General features: G+C 40.5%; 1 gene segment (V, D, J or C); it reads right to left on the bottom strand.

Moving 5' to 3' along the window:
- The window catches only part of LOC147659150 (immunoglobulin heavy constant gamma 2-like), a 342,076-nt gene that overhangs the window by 67,028 nt on the left and 249,468 nt on the right, over window positions 1–25,580 (bottom strand). The window contains 1 exon segment of the C gene segment in view: window positions 17,381–17,695. Within this exon segment, the coding sequence occupies window positions 17,381–17,695 (315 nt within the window).

The following is a 25,580-nucleotide window of genomic DNA, read 5'->3' as shown; positions in this document are numbered from 1 at the left end:
ATGTATATCTTGTTCTGCAATACTTTTCACCTATTCATCAACATCGATTAACACGCTCTTGGTGTTCATGTGTTAATGCTTACTTTCAATAATTGTATTCTGTTTCACTTGGGTTTGTAATTAATATTTTTTCCTCTTTTGTTAGAGTTTAAGTGTAGTTTTCACATTACTTTATTGTGCTTTTTTTCACATTATGCAATCTGTGACTCCTCCTGCACTAATATTACAGGATCCTGGAAAACCTCCTTTGAAACGGCGCCTTTGGTAAAGATCTTTCGAGGCACATCTCGGTGCCATTGATGGTTTAAAATTTAAACCAAAAAGAAAATGTAGTATTTTATGTTACTATTTAGGGGTTGAAGGGCAAAATGTTTTTGACCATTTTTGACCATTTACCTGTTTATTGAGGACAAGTTTTGGGTGATCTTGATAAACTTCAGCTTGCTGTAAAAAAAATATCCATCTATTTTGAGGGAAAGGTCAATTTAGTAGTTCACTATCACAAATTTTTCACTCGCATTTAAGGTCCTAATGAATCTATTGACACCTTAATTACCGCATTAAACGGTTTGGCTGGCTATTGTGACTTGATCATTTCACCGCTCAGTTAATTAGGGATCAACTAGTCTCCAGATGTTACTCAAATAAAATTCAACAAAGACTAAAGTCTCGTAGGAATCCCTCATTGGACAAAGCTGTTGATATAGCAAAAAGAATTGAAACTTCTCAGAATGACTCAAAATTTTACAAATTCAACCTTCACCCACAACTACCCTTGGTGGTGTTTCCACAAAGATTCCACATACAATTGATAATTTTGAAAACAAATCCAGAGGTTCTTTTACCAATTTCAGAGGTTTCAGAGGTGCTTCTTAAGGTCGTGTTTTAGATGTGGTTCAAATGCTCATGTATCAAGTTTTAAAAATTGTCCAGCTGCAGCACAAGAGTGCTTGAAACGCAAAAAGATTGGTCGTTTTGGCAGTGTTTGTAGAGGAGGCAGACATCACCCTATTAGATATGTTCAAAACTCTGATGTTGCTATTGAGCAAATATTAGTAGAAAACAAGCTTGAGTAATTAATGTTATCTGTTGATTGTATTGATATTAACAATGTACATTTGAATGAAACAATTTCAGATCCTTTGGTTCAGATTTTTATTTACAATGTTAACATTCCACTTCTTATTGATTCTATTGCAAGAAGCACTATCATTTCTGTTGATAAGTAAGAACAAAAAAGGCACAGGTGTTATTACCTCCTGATGTTGTCACCGCAGGATTTGAAGGCAGCAAAATTGATTTAGCTGGGTATTTTTGTGACAATATCACTTTTGAAACTAAAACCATTCATGGTAAGATTTATGTAGCATACACAGGCATTAATGTACTTGGTTGGTGGCATCAAGCTGAGTTTGGCATGATTATCAAACCTGGTCACAAACATCCTGTTTCTCTCACTAATTCTGACCACACATCCTGGAATGAGAAATTTAGAGATGTATTTTCTGGCAAAATTGGTCTGATTACAAATTGTTCCGATACCATTAAGGTTAAAGAGGGTGTACAACCTGTCAAGCATAGGCTGCACAGCGTACCTCACAGTGTTAGCAATTAATTATCTGCAATGTTAAATAAAATGCAAAACAATGGCATCATAGAGAAAGTAGATGCCATGCTTTGGCTTTCTCCCATTGTTTTAGCCCAAAAAAAGAACGGCAAATTGCGTTCATGCATTGACTTGCGCTCCATTAACAATGTAATTTGGGTGGAAATTTTCCTTTATCCTGTATTGAGGACCTTATCACTGCAGCTGGCCAATCTAAGTAATTTTCTAAATTTGATATACGAGCTGCATACCATCAAGAGGAACTGGACAAATCTTCTAGGTATTTCACAGCTTTTGTTATACTTGATGGTACATTCCAGTTTCGCAGAATGCCATTTGGATTGGCATCAGCTGCATCTGTATTTCAGAAAGTGGTGAGTAATATGTTTTAACAAGTCCTTACTATTCTACAAGATAACCATGTTACAGTTAGGGAGGATAAATGCACATTTACTGTTAATGAGATTGAGTATTTAGAACATTTCTTTCTAAGGATGGTGTCAAACCTAAACCAAGCATTGTTGATGGCATCATTAATGCACCTTATCCCATTGACAAAGATCAACTTAGTTCTTTCATTGGGCTTTGCAAATTTTACTCCAAATTCATTAAGAGTTTTGCAAGCTTCACTGAATGTTTTAGAAGTCTTTTAAAGAAAAACTCAGATTTCATATGGACAGCTACTTGTCAAGATCATTTTCAACGCATAAAAGAGAGTATTCTTTCTGCTCCTGCCCTTCAAGCACATACATGGAGGGTCGGGACACATTCATAACAGTTGACGGTAGTTCATATGGCATGGGTGCTGCATTGTCCCAAATGGCAGATAACAATGAACTTACTCTTGGTTTTGCCTCGAGAGGATGAAAGATGTAGAACTGAAGCACTCAGTTATTGAAAAAGAAATGCTTGCATTTGGGGAATTGAGACATTCAAACCATACTTGTGGGGGAGAAAATGTTGTCTTAGAATGGATCACAAGCCAATAGATGATATTTTATCGGGCAATAAGATTTAAAAAACTACTGCTAGATTACCAGACTAGCAACCAAGCTGTTGGTACACAGACAAAATATCGATTTTTAAATATCGATAAGCAAAAATATCGAAGTTTAAATATCGATATACAAAAATATCGAAGGTAAGTAATATCGACAGTCTAAATATCGATATTGGTATGATATCAGTAATATCGAAGTCGTAAATATCGATGTTAATAATATCGAAATTAATAACTTTGATGTTACTAATATCTATTTTTAAATAAATTTAGTGTATATTATATTGTATTAATTATGTTTTATTATTTGTTTTAATGTAATTTTATTAAATATTGTGTTTTACTACTGTAGCGGGTTGTGGGTTTATAGGGGAATAGGGTGGGAAGTAATTTAATTATGTTAAATTAATTATTAATGATTAGGAATTATTAATTAATTAATTGAGAATTAATTTGAAATTATTTTTAATTAATTTATTAATTGATAAATATGTTCTGTAGCGGGTTATGGGTTTATAGGGGAATAGGGTGGGAAGTAATTTAATAATAATTAATTAATTGATATATGTATGTATATATTTTAATTAATAATTAATTGGTAATTAATTTCTATTAATTACTTAATTAATTATTATAATTTTTTCATATTTATAATGATTCATTAGTTGGTAATTAATTATTATTAATTATGTAATTAAATTAATTATAGTAATTTTTATATATAATTTATTGTTATTCTTAATTAATTAATTGTGCAAAATAATATTAATATTTAAATTAGATTAATTACAGCAAATGTGCTAATATATTTACTTTATTGTTAATGTTAATTAATAATTAATTGGTAATTAAATAATATTAATTAATTTTGGGTACAGGGGTATTTTTAGGGTTCAGGGTCAGTTTTCAGTTCATGGGTACAGGGGTATTTTTAGGGTTCAGGGTCAGTTTTCAGTTCATGGGTACAGGGGTATTTTTAGGGTTCAGGGTCAGTTTTCAGTTCATGGGTACAGGGGTATTTTTAGGGTTCTGGGTCAGTTTTCAGTTCATGGGTAAAGGGGTATTTTTAGGGTTCAGAGTCAGTTTTCAGTTCATGGGTACAGGGGTATTTTTAGGGTTCAGGGTCAGTTTTCAGTTCATGGGTACAGGGGTATTTTTAGGGTTCAGGGTCAGTTTTCAGTTCATGGGTAAAGGGGTATTTTTAGGGTTCAGGGTCAGTTTTCAGTTTTTGGGTAAAGGGGTATTTTTAGGGTTCAGGGTCAGTTTTCAGTTTTTGGGTAAAGGGGTATTTTTAGGGTTCAGGGTCAGTTTTCAGTTTTTGGGTAAAGGGGTATTTTTAGGGTTCAGGGTCAGTTTTCAGTTCATGGGTAAAGGGGTATTTTTAGGGTTCTGGGTCAGTTTTGGGTTTTTGGGGTACAGTCGTACAGGGTAAAAATTAAATAAATTTAAATTAAATTAATTAAATGAAATTACAAAATATAAAATTACATTAAATTACGTTTTTAATTTATTTTAAATGTATATGTATTAGTTTTAATTTTTAAATTATGTTTCAATATTTTTAATTAATATTTGTAACATTATATGTATTTTATAATTATTTTAACATCATTATTAATACATTTTAAAAAACGATATTTTTTATTTCGATATTTTTGTACTACGATATTATTTTTCCGATATTTTTGTACTTACCTTGTTAGGGATAGGATTCCGATATTTTTGACTTCGATATTTTTGTCCCGATATTTTTGTAGGTCGATATTTTTAATTTCGATATTTAGTCAGACATTCCAAGCTGTTAGTATTCAATTTTACTGTACAACATATAGCTGGAGGTAAGAATATTAAGGCTGATTTTTTTTTTGTTCAGACTTCCTGTGCATGAGGACAAGTTTAATGAGAAAGAAGAAAAAGTCATTGAAGAGGGTAGTATTGCGACTATTGAACTGTAATTTGTGCAGACATGGAGAAATAGTGTAAAGCATTAGAAAGTGATTTGCTAATAAAACAGGTTATGGATTTTATGGTAAAAGGTTGGCCTAAGGAAAGATCCATTGATCCTGATTTACAGTCATTTTGTAAAATTGCCAATGAATTATCATTTGAAGAAAACTTTTAGTTAGGGAAGGCAAACTTATTCCTACTTTTTGTTTCTGGAAAAGAATCCTGGAAACTGCACATTCAGGTCATCTAGGTTATGACCGCCACCAAACGCAGAATACGTAATGACTTTTGGTGGTCTTCTGTAGATCGTGATGTGGAAGTGCTTGTTAATAATTGCACACAGTGTTTGTACAGTGACAAAAATGTGGTTATGATTTCTCCTTCCCCAAACCTACAATTTCCCCCAACAAGGTATGGCAAATGATTACAGTGGTTTTTATAGGACCATTTCATGTGCTCCCCAATTGTATGAAATATTTCATAGTTTTAATTGAACATTTATCTAGATGTGTAGAGGTCAGGGGTGTTTCAGAACCCAACACCAAATCTGTCATCTGGTTTCTTCAAGATGTGTTTAGCAGAAAGGGAAATCCTGAAGAATTGCTTACTGCCAATGGGGTTCTATTTACCTCACAACTTATGCAAGATTTATTAACAAAAATTGGTATTAAACACTTGCGCACACCATTATATTTTCCTCAAGCCAATTGCAAAGTTGAAAGATTTAACAGGGTTCTAGTTGAATGTATTCAAAGTGCCATACAAGCGTAAGTAGATTTTGAGTCTGCCATCAGAGAAGTAGTGTGGGCATAGAGGACTATGCCTCATTCAGTGTCAGGTTGTGTTCCTTTTGAATTGATGAGAGGGAGAAAAGTGGTCTCTACTCTTAACCCATTTTGGAAATTGAATTGTTTGAACAATGAATATATTGTGACAAAAGAATATTCTGTTGCTAAAAGGCATAGTGATGAACCCAGTGTTCTCAGGTGTGAACAAATCACAATGCCTGACTCCAAGAAAGAAGTCAATTTTGCCGTTGGAGACTGGGTATGTGTTAAGGATACTTTAATGTTGCAAAAAGGTAAATCAAGATTCAGAGATCCTGCACGTGTTGTCATAATTAAAGGTAATTCTGTCAAATTAGACATTGGTCAATGGGGGAATGTTGGTCGCTTGGCCAAGACCAACACTTCTTGTGATTCTGTTGTTAGTGATTGTCAAAGTTTTCCTGTTATTAGAAGGAGTTCAAGAGTTAATGAAGACTCCCAGTAGATACATTCAATACGTTTTTCTTTTATTTCCATTGTTTTGTTTTCATTCTCTTTTTCACAAAAAGGGGGAGATATATGGTGTCTGTGCTTTATTTATCCATGTACTTTATATTATATACTTCTGTTGGAACTATACTTTGTGCTAGTGCAAATATTCCATGTATTACTTGTAACATAATGTTTGGCCTATGGATTGGAATACTCCAGTACACAGTTGGAGTGACCATCCTGAGCCCTCAACTCATATGTACCTGTTTCTCCTGTTATTACAAAAAACCTTCTGAAGAACTGAAGATTGCTGGTTTCCTGTGTTACCTCTCTACTTCTACAAGTGAGCCCACTATAAGTTTTCTTTTCACAAGTGGCTGAGTTGATTGCTCTTACAGGGTTGTGCCATGTTTTAGATCCATTGCAAGTGACTATATTTACAGACAGTCAGTACTGCTTTGGTGTTGATTGTGATTTCGGACAGCTATAGTCCCAGAGGAGATTTATGATGTCATCAGGATTGCCTGTACTTAATGGTGAGCAAGTTAGAAAATTATTAGAGGCTTTTCAATTGTCCTCAATCGACCATGCAAGGTGAGGTTGTGGAATGCTCAGCACATTGCAAGGGAGATTATTATCTGACGGTTGGCAGCAGATATGCTGGCAAGGTCACAAGATACTGCCCTTACAATGTTTGTACATATAATGGAGAGTAAGTAAATGAAGGAACAGATGAGACCAATTACAACATTTTGCTTACAGCAGCTGATAACTGGGAGGAAGTGAAAACAATACAGGAGGAGGTGACAGAAGCAACACAGCAGATTTGGTTTGAGGTAGGTTGTGTCCAAAGAGATGAGGGTGAAATATGGGTTTCAGGGGATGGCAGATCTGTGTTACAAAATAGTGAGTTGTCACCGAAGCAAGACATTATCATGGTCCGACACATGGAGAGAGACATGTATTGGTCAGATTGTTTTACAAAACTTGGTCTGATCCCAAATTCAGGTTGATGGTGGAAGCACTTTGTCATAGGTGTGTTGTGGGCGAGTAGAATAACGTAGGGAAAAGAACTGCAGTGACATTGAGCCACATAGGGAGAGCAGGTGGTATGTTTAACAGGATGCATCTGAACTTCATTGAGATGCCAATGTGCAATGGGCTTAGGTACATGTTGTATATATCTTTTCACGAGGGGTAGAGGCACATCCCACAAGACAGAACAATAGCCTTCCAACAGCAAAGTTATTGTTGAGGGAGTTGATACCAAGGTTTGGCTTCCTGACTTCTTTGAAATATGACCGAGGCATGCACTTCAATAACAAAGCGCTTAGGATGCTGTGTGTTGCCTTGCAAGTGTAACAGAGGCTGCATTGTAGCTATCAACCTGAGGCTTCAGGTCTGGTGGAGCAATGGGACAATACAACTGAGGGTTGGCAGAGAGTGTACTTGCATCTCTTTGTAGTGGCTGGATGGTTTTCCATTGGTGTCGATGTGTGTGAGCAGCACATCTGATCATAGAACAGGATTTCTTCCCCATGAGATCATCATGGGAAGGGCAATGAGATTGCCAGCTGTGCTTGCAAATGCATTAGAGAATATTACCAATAATTTCAAATTGGACTACTGTAAAGGACTGAGTGATGTACTGCGTTCTGTGTCTCACCAGGTTGAAGCTGCTACAACCCCACCTCATCAGGAGCAGTGCCTAAACCTAAGTTCGGGAGACTGGGTCGTGGTAAAGAAGCAAGTATGGATGTTGTGCTTGGAGCCTCGTTGGCGGGGATCCTATCAGATTTTACTTTGTGACTACAACTGCTGTGAAGTGCGGGGGTCTTCCCAATTGGATCCATGCTGCCTACAATAGCAGAGCTCCAGGTTCCCTTAATAAAATAAGAGTACCTCCCCAGAAGAGCCAGTGGTGGTCAAGAGACCATGGGAGCTTGATGAGGGTTCTGAAGAAGTGAATGATGAGGTTGGTGAAGGAGAGACTAATCCAGTGGTCATAACAAAGTCATATCTGGACCCTGAAGTAGGGCCTAGTTCTAGAGAACTTTGAGGAGCAGTAGAAGAACGCTGGCTGAGAAGGTAGGAGAGAGGGAGACTAGTTCCTCAGGGAGAATGTGCTCTTCCGGATATCCCAGATGATATAAAAGAACCATATCTGAGTGAAGGATGAGAAGAGACAACACTCAGAAGATCCAAATGGGCATGAGTGCCTTGCAAGAGGTACTTGTTCGCTGAGTGGACATACTTTCTTGCAAACAACAGGGAGATCGAGTTCTGGGAATTTTGGGATCATTGTGAGAATTCAGTTGAAGCTTTGGGAACTTGATCTCCAGGTTGATCTTACAGTTGAACTTCCTCTGTTAATAAGACTGAGTGCCTTGAGACAATATATAGTTGATGTGGCTCAATTTCCCTTTTTTATTTTTTTTTATTGAACCACCATCAGTTTTTCAATAATCATTACTAACAACCATAGAATATTATACAAGTTTGCTTGACACCAAAGAGAAAATCATAAAAAAGAAAAAAGAAGAGAGAGACACGGACAAGTATAACAAAATACAATACTGCTAGAAACAAAAATCACAAAAAGGAGATAAAAAATAAAATAAAGGGAATAACCCATCAGTCCAATGGCTATATATTCAGTAAAGCAAACAGTCAGAAAGATTCATTAAATCTATAAGATCAATTGAGAACAGGTTTTTAGAGTGAGGGAAATACTGGGCGCACTGCTCACGGTTGATGCGCAGGAGGTGTAGGGGTTGTTGTATTTGGCAGTAGGTGCATGCAGGTGAGGGAAAAAAAGCCCTATAACCCCTCCAAGAGTGTGTGGCGGAACACACACCGTACAAAGAAAACAAAAACCTGTTGCACACTACATAAAGAAAGTAAAGAAAATAGATGTCTCAATGGACAAAAAGTTCAAGTTTTCACCATTGAAGAAAAGGGGACGACCAGTATTTCGGCTCCTCTTTTATTGCTTATGAATAGCCAGCCGACACGTGTTTCGTCGCAAAGCAAATACAATACTTTCGCGACTCCTCAGGGCTGGGGAGGATACAAAATAAAAGATGGAGTGCATGGTGACATTACAATGAACATTACGGTTTCTTTAGTGACTGCATTTAGTGTAAGTGCAGGGTGACAGTGTATTCTGTGACAATGAACAGCAAAAATGTAGTGGATGCACACAACACCGTCCCCTCATTCCAGTGTAGATGTAAAAAGTGTAGACGCAAGCAGGATGGTGGTTCGGCAGTGGGTACGTTTGTGACATGGAATATTATAATCTCTTCATAATTAAAAACATCCTATGGAAGTGACGCAAAAGGGGGAAAAATAGGTGAAGGTATAGGTGCGGACGTGTAAGGTTGAAAAAGTCCCTGTTCTGATGGAGCTTAAATGTCAAGCTTTCATGACATGTAAAGGGAAGTTTATGCGGTTAAAATGTGTTTGTTCAGAACAGTTCCTTCGGTGTGAAAAAAGGTATGCATCCTACCTGTAGTTAACAGGTGCTGAACCACAGGTCTGTAGCGTTACCAAAAGAAGAAAGCTAAAGGAGGGAAAAAAAGTAAAACTACAGGATCTTGGAGAGAAGAGTCAATATCAGAGACTCGAATAGAGATCATATATGAAAATCGGTGTTTACGGAGTAAGTGTTAAAAAAGGACCTCACCGCTGTGCCGGTGATATTTCTGACCCGACCCCGCTTGAGACCAGGTTGAGTAGTTTCAAATCGTCGTCGTACGTGGTCCAGTACTATTCATGTTCAATGAGAATTGGGAGATGGCAGAGGGGGAAATAGGTGGGTCAAGATCAGGAAACTTTATCCAATTAGAGGATTACACAATGTGGGGAGTGTGGAAACTCCTCCTTTCTGAGGAGTTTCCACACTCCCCAAGATTGACCAAGTGTTCGCCTATACCATTTCAAGCCACTCATTACAGAAGTCAACCCACTGCACTAAATACCTACAGGTAGGATGCATACCTTTTTTCACACCGAAGGAACTGTTCTGAACAAACACATTTTAACCGCATAAACTTCCCTTTACATGTCATGAAAGCTTGACATTTAAGCTCCATCAGAACAGGGACTTTTTCAACCTTACACGTCCGCACCTATACCTTCACCTATTTTTCCCCCTTTTGCGTCACTTCCATAGGATGTTTTTAATCATGAAGAGATTACAATATTCCATGTCACAAACGTACCCACTGCCGAACCACCATCCTGCTTGCGTCTACACTTTTGACATCTACACTGGAATGAGGGGACGGTGTTGTGTGCATCCACTACATTCTTCCTGTTCATTGTCACAGAATCCACTGTCACCCTGCACTTACACTAAATGCAGTCACTAAAGAAACCGTAATGTTCATTGTAATGTCACCATGCACTCCATCTTTTATTTTGTATCCTCCCCAGCCCTGAGGAGTCGCGAAAGTATTGTATTTGCTTTGCGACGAAACACGTGTCGGCTGGCTATTCATAAGCAATAAAAGAGGAGCCGAAATACTGGTCGTCCCCTTTTCTTCAACGGTGGAAACTTGAACTTTTTGTCCATTGAGACATCTATTTTCTGTACTTTCTTTATGTAGTGTGCAACAGGTTTTTGTTTAATTCATTAAATCTATTACATTCTACCTACCCACCCCCTCTATAAGTAAAAGATGGAAAAGCTATCAAAGCCATAACAGATACTATTTTTACAATATTCAAGACCAAGGCTTATGGCTGGGGTTGCTCCAAACTGGACTTCCAATCTTTACTGGGGCCCAGATGAGTTTCCCTAGCTTCCTAGCTTTCCACCCTTTCTTCTCGTACAGGCCCTTTTCCAAACTATATATGGCTAAAAGCTGTGACACCCATTGTTGAAAAGTGGGAGGATTGGGGTCCTTCCATGCGGATTCCACGCAAATCCTAACAATCGCCATGGCAAGGAATATAAATTCACAATGCGCTACTTGAACTCCCTCCCTGCCCACACCTAAAATCACTAACTCATTAGTTAATCTTGTTTGGATCCTCAAAGTTTGTCCCAAGAAGTGCTCTATTGCCCTTTTCAAAGGATCCAGCAAGAGGCGAACATGTGAACTGTATCAGCCTCCTTACTGCAACAGATGCCCATATTCCCACCCCATTGAACTATTGTTGTAGGGGTGTAGTAAAATTCAAAGATAGTTTTGAAAACGTTGAGCTTGTAAGTTAGCAACCTTCAAAATCATACATCCCAACTTATGTGAAGCTATGAACTCACTTCCTTCAATGCCCAACTTTCACGGAATATTTTTCCAGATCGTCGTTTTGATATTGGTTTAGCTCACTATAAATCTGGGAGATGGAACACCCTTCAGGATTTTGCACCCTCTGCATGACTGTGTCTTTACTGAATGCTCTTAGTCCCCCTCTTTTCCTTGTAAGGGCCAACCGGATCTGTAAAAATAAAAAAAATTTAACCGAATTTGGGCTCTTTCAAATGTAATTATACCATTGGAGTCTGTAGTGTCACCAATTGTTTTAACAATCGAGCTGTCGCAGTGCCTCATTGCACCGTCATGAAAGACCTCCGATAAGGTCGGATTCCTAAATAGAGGAGTATAATGTTTCATTCTACCCAATCCCAATTTTTTCCTAACAAAAGACCAAACCGATATTGCCGCTCCCAGAGTCTTAAATTTATATTTTAGTAGTAGCTGGCCTCACTAAACCTCAGAAGCCTGTTACGAACTTCACCATTTAAAAGCAGCTCATATACATCCGGTATAACGTCTTTATCTCTCCACATGTCAGTAATCTTACCACCCAGAAGCCCACACATACACTGCATTACTGCGGCCCAATAGTATGCTCCTAGGTCGGGTACAGCCCAACCCCCTTTCTCCCTGGGCAGGGTCATAAATTTAAGTGCCCTTATCGTCTTTCCTTGTGTACAAATGAACCTATTTATCATTCTTTCCATTTCTTTAAAACAAATATTATCAAACTTCAGGGGTATTACTCTGAACAAATATAAAACTTTTGGGAGGAACATCATATTAATAATATTACATCTTCCCGCAACCGAGAGGTGTAAATTATTCATCCTGTCAAGAACCCTTCTTGATTTCTGGATCACTGGTGCAAGGTTCTTTTCAACCACTTTGGTTAACCACATCGATGCTTGAGATATTCTTCTCCAGTGCTGGGCCATAATAGAACTGGGTGTGGTCATGACGAGCTCAGCTCGTCATGAGCACACGAGCACCGTGCCTCATGACGAGCTCAGCTCCTCATGAGCATCGAAGGGGTTAAGTCTGAGGTTTTAACAACCACTAGATAGATAACAACGATTTGCATCTTTCCACGAATGAGTCTATAACCAGAAACTGCCCCAAAGCATTCTGCCTCAAATTCTATTTCATCTAGAGCAACAGAGGGGTTAGCAGCCATAATTGCCAGGTTGTCAGCATAGCCCAAGATCTTTGTTTCAAATCCATTAAGCCATATTGGGAGAATCCCTCTATTCATCTCTAATCTCCTGATAAAGGGGTCAATATAGAAAGCAAATAGAAGGGGAGATCAAGGACACCCCTTCCTAGTTCCTCGCTTGATATCTATTGGATCGCTCTGTCCTCCCATCACCTGAAGTCGAATCTTCGAATTCCGATACAACGCCTGTATCGCTCTTATGCACCCCTTGTCAATGTTTACATTCTCCAGTACAGACCAGAGGAAGCCCCACGAAACCCTATTTAATGCCTTCTCAGCGTCAAGCAGTATAAGCACCATAGGGTCTCCGGTGGCTGAGGTGCCATCAAACAGGGTGCAGACTCTACTAATAGGTTCCGCAGTACCCCTACCAGGGATGAACCCATGCTGACGGGGCGAAATCACCTTCCCCGTAATAGTGCTAAGGCGGTTAACTAAGATTTTTTACTAAATCTTTGCGTCACTGTTCATTAGGCTGATCGGCCTATATAATCCAGGCTCATTAGGGGGGTTGCCTTTCTTTAAAAAATGATCATAATGGCTTCTCCCCATGACTGTGGAGGTGTTTGTCCATTTTGTACCTGGCGCATTACACGGCATACATCTTCCCCCAAAATTGATAAAAAAACTTTATATAATTCCAAAGGAATAAGATCTGGACCGACCGCCTTGCCTGATGGCAGCTCTTTAATAGCTCCCTGGATTTCTTCATCTGAAAAGCTAAGCTCCAAGGCAGTGGAATCATTTGTAGAAAATGCCTCAAGGGGGCTAGCTCTAAGTAGTCCATTACATCTTTAATAACCCTAACAATGTCCTCGCTATATACATTTTGATAATACCCTTGGAATACGTTACAGATATCTTTAGGGGTGGTAACAACCATCCCATCTGATCTTTTAATCTCCGAAATATCCCACCTGGTAGCTATCAGTCTGTCCTTACTGCTAAAATAGGTCCAATTTGTTCACTAAATTCATGGTGGGATTGTTTCCAAGCCAAGAATGTACTTTAGCAGCCATAGTGTCCCCAGCCGTAGCCTTTGCTAATGCCAGTTTCTGTACCATCTCATCTATTTTAAGGCAGGAGCGAATTGCTCTAGCCAGTTCTTCTAGATACCCAACTAATTTTTGTATGGTCTCCATCTCCGATTTTTCCATCTTATTCCGTTTCAAAGAATAACTCATGATTTCCCCCCTAATGCGAGCCTTAAGAGCATCCCAGACTACCCGAGCTCAGCGCTCACCCTGTTAATCTCAAGAAATTTTAAGCCATTTTTTCATCTGTTCAACGTATTTTGCATCCTGCTCGTAAGGCTAGTTCAAACATCCAGCTCGTTGCCTGAGCCTTCACCCCAGAATTTTGAATCTTTAAGACCAAGAGGTTGTGGTCAGATACCACTCGTGGGCATTTTTTGATTTTGCAAAGGGAGAGGAGAGAAGAGGAGACTAAAAAGTAATCTAACCGGGCAATGGCCCTGTGAGGTGCTGAATAGTACGTGCTGCCCATCCCCAGAGGAGCCGACTGCTCCCATACATCCGTAAGCCCATTATCCTCCATTAGTTGGACTAAGGCTCTATGGCCTTTCTTTTTACGGCCTACAAATTTAGTTGTCTCCCCTTTCCACAGCCCATCCCCAAACACAATAATCGGGAGAGGCCAATTAGCCAATTGCATCTTTACATGATTAAACATTTCAGGATGATCCACAATCGGTCCGTAAAATGAACAGAGCGTGAAAGAGAAACCTTGCACTTGGCACTCTACAATTACCCAACAACAGTAATTATCAGATAGACATTTTTTAACAGTTTTCTTGTCCTTATCCCTTGCTAGGTGCATGCTATTAAGTGAAATCCCAACTGATCTAGGAGGATCTTTTGAGACCACTCAATGTGCGTCTCGTGTAAACAGAAGATATCAACACGCAGGGTCTTAAGATATTCCTTTACCATCCTTCATTTTACAGCATGACTCAACCCACATACATTAATAGTTATTATTCGCATACTATGGTTAGTTTATCATGCTGCTTGTGACGCTTGGTATTTAGTCCCTGCTCCCAATTCCAAAGATTCTTTCCTTACAAGATGGTGACATTTTCCCCCGTTTTCCCCTCCCAGAGCCCCCCTCTTAGCTCCCCCTGCCCTCCCTGCCCTCCCTGCCCCCAGCCCAACCCCCCACCTATAGTATGAAGCAATTAGACCTAAGGTCTCTGTGATGGAGCCTGAGAGTCAACTCCCTCTATTTATTGGATGCCCAACACTTCGTAACTATCATAGTTTTAACTATTCTTATTGAGCTCCACCCGTCTCCTACTCTTCACACCCTCCAGTTTTCCCCTTTTAATATTTTACTGTCATTTTTTTTACCAGTGACTCACCAGTGACTCAATTGACCCAGTTAAAACCCCTCCTTTGTTCCCATCAATGAAAAAACAATTAGACCTCTCTTTGGGAATTTAGAGAATCCATATATGCCTTATCTTCAACCTCAGAGGTAAACACTCTAGAGGTGTTCTTATAAATGATCTTTAACCTTGCAGGGTTCATCAGGTACGCTTGTGCTCCCATATCTTGGCATGGCTGAATCAGCTCTCTTAGTCACCAGCGTCTTTTCACGGTAACATGGCAATAATCCGGCTTCGTGAAGAAGAACTGATACTCGAAAGTAGTCTGGCGTTTGGGCGAGCCTCAGAGTAGATCTCTTCGTGGAGCAAAAAGTTACCAAAATAAATTGAAATTGCTCTTGGCATTTCGGTTCCATCCCTTCTTGGTTGTGGAGACTTCCTAAGCATCATGGAAAGTGGTGAATGCGCTGTATCTCGGTATCCTAATTCCAATGGTGGAGTTCTGGGAAGGCTCCCTTCATCAACCTCAGAATGTAAGTCCTCATGTCCTCTCCTTCAATGCCTTCTTCAATGCCAAGAATGCTGAGGTTATTGCGTCTTCGCCTATTCTGCCTGTCCTCCATTTTCCATTGAAGATCTATAAGCTGCTTATCCTGTGATTCTTCTAGTGCCTGAGTTCTAACCAAATTATCCTCTAGTGTGTTTGTACGTTCTTCTACGTGAGTCAGCCTTGTGTTAGTATCTGTAAAAGCCTTGGCCATTTCTCTTACTGCGCCTTGAAGTTTCTTTGTTGCCAGCCTATTTTTTTTTCTGTCCATTTGGGTCTCCTCCTGGAGTTGCTTGATTGAATCGAAAATATTTTTAAAGAGGGTGCAGTCTCATCATCTTCCTCACCCCCCTGTCCTGTATGATATGGATAGATACTTCTAGTGGCAGAATAATCCCATTTTAAAGTGGGATCTGTACTTCCTCTGCTTCCTCTGTTGCAGCCCTCCTCACTTTTCTCCACAGCTTGGCCGTCTCTTTGTTTCTTCAGGAGTTTTTTTTTCTCACAATTGTGTCTTTCTGTGGCGTGCCAGGGGTAGTTGTGGAGCTGGACAGCTGGATGTTACTGCTCTCCTCTGCCTCAGAAGGGCAGAGTTCGGAGCCATCAGTCACTGAGAAAAACTTGTTCCCTAGATCTAGCGTATTCTCTGGGCCATTGCTTACTGTAATCCCCTCTATCAGCATACTTGTATTCAACTGGTCCTTACTGCCTGCCGGGTCTTCCAGCGCTGGGGAAAGTTCGGAAATAAATCCCTGCTGTACTTTCTCCGTTAACCGTACATGGCCCAGATCGATGTTTTTTAATGGGCTACCGTTTCCGCTAATTTGCCTGTTCTCAATCGCATTATCACCTTGAATCCCATTCGCTGGTGCAATTACAGGTTGTATGTCATGAGTCGTATCTATCAAGCAAGTCTGTATTTGGTCTTGCTTAGCAATGTTCTTCTCAACTGTCTCAGTTTACCCATTTTTCCCATTATGAGATGCCATTTCTAGGAGTTGACAGGGTGGTGGGGAAGAAGTCTATAATACTACTTCGCCTTCCCAAGTCCTTAAGCCCAGTTTTTATTCCTTCAGCCCCTGCCCCACTGCCATTTACTTTCCCTTTTTAGGAACATCACAGTTCTCGTCTTTCTTTAAAAAGTCTTGGGACACAGTTCCTTTTGCCAAGACACTAGTACTCACACTAATCACGCTTGCAGGGCCCATTGTTTTTTGTCCTTCAGTTACCACTGTCCCAATGTTGTTCCTGGCTTCAGCGTTTATCTGCATATCCGGAGCTTTCCCTCGAGCTCCTCGGTTTGCCTTCGGTGGCATTTTTCCACCATCTCCAGTTTGATCTTACATTTGAACTTCCTCTGTTAACAAGACTGAGTGCCTTGAGACATCATATATTTGAGGAGGCCATATTTCCCTTTTTGAATGCACATGAATTTCCTGTTAATGAACTGAAGCATAACTAAGAGGTATGTGTGTGTATGGGAGTAGAGAAGAAGCAGGGAACAGGGTGTTCCCTTGTGAGAACTAGAAGACCTCACACACCCAGAAAACTAGGTGTCATGCTTCATCATTGGTCTCCTGCTCCTCGTCAGACTGGCGCTGCAATGTCTGACGAGCGCCGTAGGCGCTCTTTGTTGGAGTTCTTTTGTTCCAGCCAATGGTTGAGTGCGTGAGAGGGGTCTGGACGAAGGTGTAGTCGTGAGGGAATAGTGAGATTAAAAGAAGGTGGGTCAGTCCACAAGGGTCTTTAGTCACATGGCTGACTCCCTTAGTTAAAAGTTAAAAGTTTCAGCGTTTGCGATCGCATGTTTGGCGTAATACATATGGCTCAATTCCTTTTATGTGTGTTTTAGGTTTTAAAACATAAATAAAAGGCACTGTCATTTACAATAATAATAACTGAAACTTTCGCAAATGCGAGACCTATTGTACTGCAATAAAGGGCCTTCTTGACCGCTTCTTAGATTGTAAATATCAGAGGAAGAGACCATCCTGCGATGTCTTCAAAGTGATGATAAATAGTGCAGTGAAGAAGATGTGTAAGTGTTGTAAATTACACAGATACAAAGTGTGAAATAATAATTACATATGGTCCGAGCTATAAACACTAACAAGCTAACACTTCACAAAATATCACATGCTTTTAAAGACTAGAAATGAATTGCTTTGTTGCCTCTTTTGCTTCTACGAACCCTCTTTGTTGTTGTCGTTTTTTATGAGCGGTGATGACAAGGCTTTGGGCTTGAACCCACAGCTGATGGTCTGTAAGTTCAACAAGTACGCATGTGTCACACTGATCGCACTGCTCATGGTGGACATGTTGTCCTTATCTGGAATGCTCCAGCTGTTTTCCACGTCCTCGGTGATGTCCTTGCCATCTGCTTCCCAAGTAACCTCTGCATCAACTGGATGGTAGTTCTTGTAGTGGCACAATATGGTTAACAGTCTCTTGTTGGTTTGCCCCTGAGAGAGTGGAGAGATGAACCCTGAAGGCGCAGCATCCTCTCCTGTTAACACAAACATAGCCTTTTGTTTACTGGTAGACAACATGATATAAAAGCTTCTGGAAATTCAGAAGTCTTCAAGGTTTGACATTAACATAATGTGCTGCTTTTACAACTTTCATTTTTGTTATAATTTGGTGTTGAATTTTATGTAGCATACATATGGCCAGCCTTTCCATCACTTGATAGTTTCATTGTGCCATCTGTTTTCATTGGTCAACACTTTGTACTGTCACACTGGGCAAGACAGCTCCTAGTGTGACGTCACAGTGAAGCACGCACAAATCCCTCAGTGCAATATGTGGTGTAAAGTAAGTGGCTTCCCTATAAATGACCATTAATTCTTATTAGATTCTAGCTAAATTCATATAAAAGTAAAAAATAGCAAAAAAAAGAGTAGACTATCAAGAAATGAAAAATACACTAAATTACAAAAACTAACTGTAATATAAAAAAAACCCACAAAATAATTTTAAAAAACACACTTGACGACTCCTTTGAGGTTTATAAGTTTTAGTTCCCATAACCGAGCTAATTAAGTGAAACATTTTGGACTAAGGTCATTAAGGTCACCTTAGGAGCATTTGGATGTAAATGTAGCCACCTGCTAATTCTGATCTCTTCCTTTAAGGCATACCATGTCTTACAATATACATTCCAAGGTCACCTTAACAGAGGTTGATGGTTGTGAGGGGCGCATCCTGCTAGTGGGTTGGGGGCCGGTATTTAAAAGACATTGTAGGAGGTAACACAGATTATTGAGCATTATTTCTATTGCCTTCTGCATTGAATGTAACTCACAGATTGTGTCCCAGGCTCATGCTTGTCACTGACACTATGTTATCCCCCTGAGCATTTTCTTTGGAAAGCCCAAATCCTATTGCCCATGGAACCCTTCGAAGAGCAGACAGAAAATAGCAAGAATATGTCGAAAGGGACAAGAACAAACGTGGGAAGCCAGGCATGAAAAAAATGGCCCCCAAGTAGGAGCTCTATGCAAGAGCTCCTGGGTACGGGATAACCAAAAGCGGTTTAAATCCCTGGTAAAGCCCCGACATCCACCCACCGGCCACCCGACTACCATCGGAAAAATAACAGAAAATCAGCTTACCCCAGAAGATCTACACCCGTCAAGCGCGACCTCTCCTCTCCAGAATCGCCGCTGCGGTGATTGCAACGTACACTGGACATACAAAATCACTGAGGGGTCACCAGATCTTCTCGCAGCATCGCCTGCAGGCTGCTTGGTGCCCCCCTGGACTGAGCTGCCCTGGCCCTCCCAGGATCCTCTGGCCGCATTGCTGGATCGCGTCATCGGAAGACACGGCACAGAGGTGCGATCACCGGATCCTCTGCCCGCATCGCCCTCAGGTTGTCGATGCCGCCCTAGACTGCGCTGCCCTGGCCCCAGGAAACTAGCATCAGGTGAGGTATGGAGCTCAGCTGATTGGAGCCTGTGCACCTGAGGTGGAGCAGCGTATCATCAGACTGCTGGGGAGCTCCCTTGGCTCCCGGGGCCGCAATCCACTGCTGCTCTACGGGGATGGCGGCACTGATTCCCCTGGGACACTAATATCCCTATATCCTAATATCGGAGGCCCCGCCGGACATGCAATATCCCTGCGACGGCCGCCTCTGCCCCTGCTGCTGGGAGGGACAACAACACAGCCGCCAGGCTCCTACTTGTATAGCACTATATAAACCAAGGCTCTTCTTGCTGCTAAGTACTAAAGAGCAGGAACTTTACTAATAGGAAATTGGGCTTTGAGTTTGATAAGAGGCACAATCAATGCAATCGATATGGGCACAGCAAGCTGGGAAGTCTGGGCCCGGCCTGCCTGACCTTAAAATGGCTGCTGCCGCTGACTTCCAGATCTGAAATGATGGAAACAATGAAAGGCAGACAGTGATCAGGAATTTCAGTCGCTTTTTCATTTTCACTTTCTAACTGCACACGCTGTCTTTCTAACTGCACACTCGCTGTCTGGTGCTTTACTGCCCTGATGCCCCAGCCATCTTGCATGGAGGATGGCTCACTATTAAGACATCATCTCCAAAATGGAAGTAATAAGGAAAGAGCAAATGAAAGAGGACTATCAATAGAGAAACAGATAACGGCAGCGAGCTCCCAGATGAGCTTGGCAACTAAGACATCTTGAAATGCCTCTTACAACACCAATGAAGGGAAAAAAGGAATAGTATGGGAAAGTACACTGAACATTACGCCCTAACCAAATTCTACAGAATTAAACACATCTATTCTATAAAAGAAGAACTCATAAAGGATCACAACATTAGGTACAAGAAGAAAGCAAGGATAATAGCAGAAACCACAGCACAGAGGAGCAGGAGGACACATCAAACTGGACAATTGGCAACAAAGGAGCGGGGCGACACCACAAGAATAACATTAACCCTGTTAATAGCCGGAGATAGATAGTGACATATAAGAGAGTTCACCAATATAGTACTTTACAATAGCTAGCTAAAATGGCCGATACCAATTTAGAATCAGTAGGCATAAACACACATGTCATAAAATATCCAACATACTTATCCAAGACTGCAACAAAAAAATTCAAGCACAATCTAATGAGGTAAAACCCGGACACGCTGATCTCTGACCCCTGCTTTAAACTAGACAAAGACATTATTGTAAATGACCTGATATTTTTCACCAGAAGAATGGCTAAATGGTACACTGTCATTAAAAGATGCTCAACATAAAAACTGTAAGCTATATGCCATATGGCACAAAACGTATGATCATACCATCACCAAGACTCAGAGCGGACCTATGCATAACTATTTACAAGAATGGAATAGTGCTAATACAAGCAGCCAAAAATGAATTAGAAAAGTTTGACAACATGTTCTTAACCTTAAAAGAATGTGTAGAGAACCCAAGATCTCAACAACACCGGACCCCACAAGTAGACACCCTATACACCGCCAAAGATATCACCGCAGGCATCAACCCAAGATCTCAACAACACCGGACCCACAAGTAGACACCATATACACCGCCAACACTACCACCACAGGCATCATGCTACCTAGAGACCCTCAGGATCCACAGCACTCAACGCTACTAGGATACACAACTGGGACAGGAGGTACACTGGATGGGGAGGATACAGAGAGAACAGAAATATCTATATTATATGCTAATACCGCCCGGCCCAGTTACAGAGGGAAGAATCAACACCTCTCCCCCGTGATGTGACATCTCCTACGAGTAGGCCACACAGTGAGAACCTAGAAATAAATGATATGGAAGATACCACCCCTTCCATACCCCCCCTCTATTACAGCACAAATGACATCATAGACCGTACAAAACGTACATCCCCCAAGCGTGGTATTAAGATCACATGAAACAGATAACGCACCTCACATCGCACATAGAGGAGGCGCAGACAACAGAACTAATGACAAAAAGAAAACGAACTCAGGAAAAATAACAGATCTAAAACACTGGAACGCAAACCTTGAATCCCGAAATGAGCTGATAAGCACTTCTTATACGTCACCCCAGAGTCAGAGAGAAATCAAAGAGCAAAAATCACAAATTGGCAAAATGTCACAGGACATTCTAAGTGCACTGCAAGCAATGGAAAAGATACTGGAAATCACTGCACTCGAAAGTCGAGCACATCCAAAAATGAGTGCATAATTTTCAAGTAAGCGCAGTGACATGGCCATGCCATTATCAAATAGGCATAATCGACCAGACAGGAATCTTAGGGGCAGATGTATCAAGATTCCAATTTGCGAATTCTAAATTGCGATTTTTTGCGAATCGCTGTTTAGAATTAGCAAAATGGAATGTATGTACAAAATCGCTATTTTTTAGCGATTCCCTAATATTCTTTATTTGCGAATTCGCATTTTGCGAATTCGCAAATAAGGAATAATTTTCAATGCATTCCTAAGGGCCAGGAGGCCCAAAGGTATGATTGTGAAGTAATTCTCAAATTGCGAATTCGCATTTTGCGAATTCGCAAATAAGGAATAATTTTCAATGCTTTCCTAAGGGCCAGGAGGCCCAAAGGTATGATTGTGAAGTAATTCTCAAATTGCGAATTCGCAATTTGCTAATCGCAATTTGAGAATTATTGCAAGGGTGCAGGGGTGTCTCAAAGACACCCTGCTGCACCCCTGAAATGTACATGTGTGTGCATATGGCGCACATACATGCCCTATGGGCATGTGTGTGTGTCACATGCCACCTGAACAAATGACAATTTGTGCTTTTTTTTAAAATTCGCAAATTACCATCAACAACAAGTTGGTGGTAATTTGCGATTTCTTTACCAAAATTTGCAAATTGAAATTGCTACATCCTTAGCATTTAAGGAAACGCAAAAATTGTGATTCCTTAAATGCTATGGCAAAATAAGGAATCACAATTTTTTGCGATTCCTTAAATTGAGAATTTTTCATGCATTCCAAAACATGCAAAAAGGCCGTTTGCGATTCGCAAAGGCCGAAATTCTGCGAATTTCGGCCTTTGCGAGTCGCAAAAGGCTTGATACATCAGCCCCTTAATTACTTGTCGGAAGATGAAACCCTATCCTTACTCCGGCCGTATGAGCCTACAGACCACAGTAGAGGGGAGGAAATTAGAACAGTAACGATTGATGCTAATAGAACATCCAGACATAAGGAAAGGAAACCCAACCTTAACAACTTGCAACAAGTCCAGCTAACCACCAACTCGCACAAGCTGAAACCTAGTAGCTCAGGGAAACCTCTGATATGCCTACTGCTCAACTGTTGGTCAGCAGCAAAACATGCATCAGACATCGCTGCCCTTATCGTTAGCCAGGAAATTGGCCTAGCAATCCTAACACAAACATGGCTTTCGGAATCCTCATCTCCATTCATGGATCTTCTAGTGCCCCTCAATATAACATTGTGAGATTAGATGGAACAAAAAAGACACAAGGCAGCATAGCCCGCATCCACTGATTGGATATAGAGATCAGCCAAATACAATCCGACCCACTCGAATTCTGTGAATACCTAGGTCTCAATATACAATAGACAGACAATCAAAGGTGAAACCTGCATGCGCTTTACCACCCTCCAGGAAATAATGCTACTTTCATAGACCAGTTAATGGAGATCATCACGGCTAACTCTAACACTCACTCTAACAACATATTCCTAGACGATTTTAACTGGGACGACAATAAGGACAAACATGTCAATGCTCTTAAAGACTTTTTAACTGAGCTAAACCTTTCCCAAGCCTGCACACAGCCAACACACTCGAAAGGAGCAACGTAAGACTGGATAATATTGAGAAAAAAGAATACTTAAATCCACTCAATTGTTCCGTGCGACTGGTTGGATCACCATGCCATAACCTTCCTGATAACCACCTTGAAAAACAACAAGCCCATGTAGCCTATCAAACTCAAAAAGTGGACTCTTGAATATTGAACTACTAGTAGAAAGTTGTGAGAAGGACCTAAAGCCACCTAACAACTTTCAGATCGTGAATGATCTAACGGATAACTACACTACGTCAGTAACAAATATAGTCAACTCCACCATGCCACCAAAACTGAAAAGAGTCACAGAAAAGGATAAAAATCCATGGTTTAAGGGAACACTGAATGAAGATAGGCAGAAACTAAGACTTGATGAAAGAAAATGGAGACAGCACCCATCATCCCTCGAGCTGAAATGCCTCCGAAAAATCGGAAACGAGTACAACAAAAAGATCCTCAATTCCAAAAAGGAATTTATTAGATCAGAACTGGATAACGCCAAAAACAGACCACGGAAACTATTTGAGATCTTAAAGCAGCAATCCAATTAGTTGACCAAATCTGCCCAAGAAACTACTAAAGCGCAACTGAGATGTGAAGAATTCTTAACATTCTTCACCAACAAGCCCAACACGCTTGACAGAGAGCTCAGGATGGCAGCTGACAACCTTCCCAACCAACCACCCACACTAAACAATACCACCTGGACAATCGACCATGATAAGGCAAAAAACAAAGCACAGTGGGATACCTTCAAGCTATATGACCATAATACCATCGCCAAAATGCTCTCAGATATCAAACCTAATAACCACTATAATGATCCACTCCCCTCTAAATGCCTCCAAAAAATCATCCATATCGTCATCCCAATATGGACAAAAGTAATAAATGCCTCTCTATCTCAAGGGATCCTTCCAGAATGCCTGAAAACAGGGCAAGACGTCCCCATCATCAAAATACCTGCAGCGGACCCGGCAGATCCTAATAATTTTCGCCCAGTAACCAATATTCCATTACTTGCCAAATTAATTGAGAAACGTGTGCAAAATCAACTGAGCCATCACATCGCCAATTTCATGCTGAAGGACGACTGCCAGTTGGGATTCAGAACAGGCCACAGCATGAAAACAGCAATCCGACATATTGTCAATGATGCGTTACAGCCCTAGATCACAATCGAACACGTCTGCTTGTCCTTCTTGTCCTGTCGTCTGCATTTGACACAGTAAATCATGAAAAATTACTAGCCAGGCTTCATGACAGATGGTACTGTTGGGAAATGTGCTGAAATGGTTTGAATCTTTCCTTCAGAATAGAACGTAAAGATTTCTGGTCAACCAGACATTATCCCCATCATGTCCTAATTCAATTGGAGTTCCTCAAGGATCCACACTATCTCCATCACTTTTTAACCTGTATGTCGAACCTCTTACAGAAATTCTCTGAGACGCATACATAACCTATCACATGTACGCGGACGACACACAGATATACATCAAGATCGCGTCTCTGGAAGACATCTAGTTAATGAATGAGGCCTTAAAAGTGTCACTACTCTTGTTAACTAGCAATCATCTGAAGTTAAATGCACAAAAACCGGAATTCCTATTAATTTCACCACCAAAGAACCACACAGAATTTAATAAATGGACCAAACTTATCACAGCACTAAACTGCACCCCTACTCTAGTAGACTCAGCGAAATCACTTGGAATCACCCTGGATAAGAACCTAGAGTTGAAAGCCCACATCAAATCAATGGCAATAAGTGCCAGTTTTCACTTGAACTACATTAGAAAAGTGAAAGCATTCATTTCTATGGCAGATCTCGAATTGGCAGTCCAATCCTTAATTATCTCAAGGATTGAATATGGATGTACAACCTTAGCAGGTCTACCAAACATTTCCACAGCACCACTAAAAGCATGCCTCAATGCAGCTGCAAGACTCATCACCTGATCGAGGAAATTCGACCATATCTCTCCACACCTGAAAGCTTTAAACTTGCTACCATACTAAGCCAGAATCCAACTTAAAATGGCATATATTACCCACAAAGCACTCCACTACAAAACACCAAGACACCTGTCCCAGAAGATTGAGCTATCAGGAGGATGCAGACCAGCCGGGAGTGCCAAGCAGCTGTTGCTGAGACCACCCATCTTCCGGAAGAAGAAAACGTATGATAGAGCTTTCTCCGGAGCAGCCACCAGAAACTGGAACTCCCTCCCTCCAAATATTAGGAAAATTCCAAACACGGCAACATTCAAGAGGGAAGCTAAGATCTTCCTAATGAGTAAGTTCCTTACATAGGCAAGACACTTCATCACTAGCACCGTGACATAGAAGTTTCAGAACAACAAATGTAAGTAAAGAGAAAGTCACCAGTTATACTGGGGATAACCTTTGTCGGTACTATACTAATCCAGACTTATTGATGTAGAATGCACGGAAAAAGACACTTCGGAACTATTTGTACTGGAAATCCCAGTACACCTTGTACAGTGAGCAATTCCAATAGCCTTTATTGTAACCTTGAAGATAGACATATACAGGAATTATATAGATATATGTTATTTCTGATATCAAGTCGTATCCTAAAC

This window comes from Lissotriton vulgaris, unplaced genomic scaffold, assembly GCF_964263255.1.
Source record: "Lissotriton vulgaris unplaced genomic scaffold, aLisVul1.2 SCAFFOLD_1373, whole genome shotgun sequence".
Lineage (NCBI taxonomy): Eukaryota > Metazoa > Chordata > Amphibia > Caudata > Salamandridae > Lissotriton > Lissotriton vulgaris.
The sequence above is the reverse complement of the archived record's forward strand: the minus strand, read 5'-3'. Positions and strand labels throughout refer to the sequence as shown.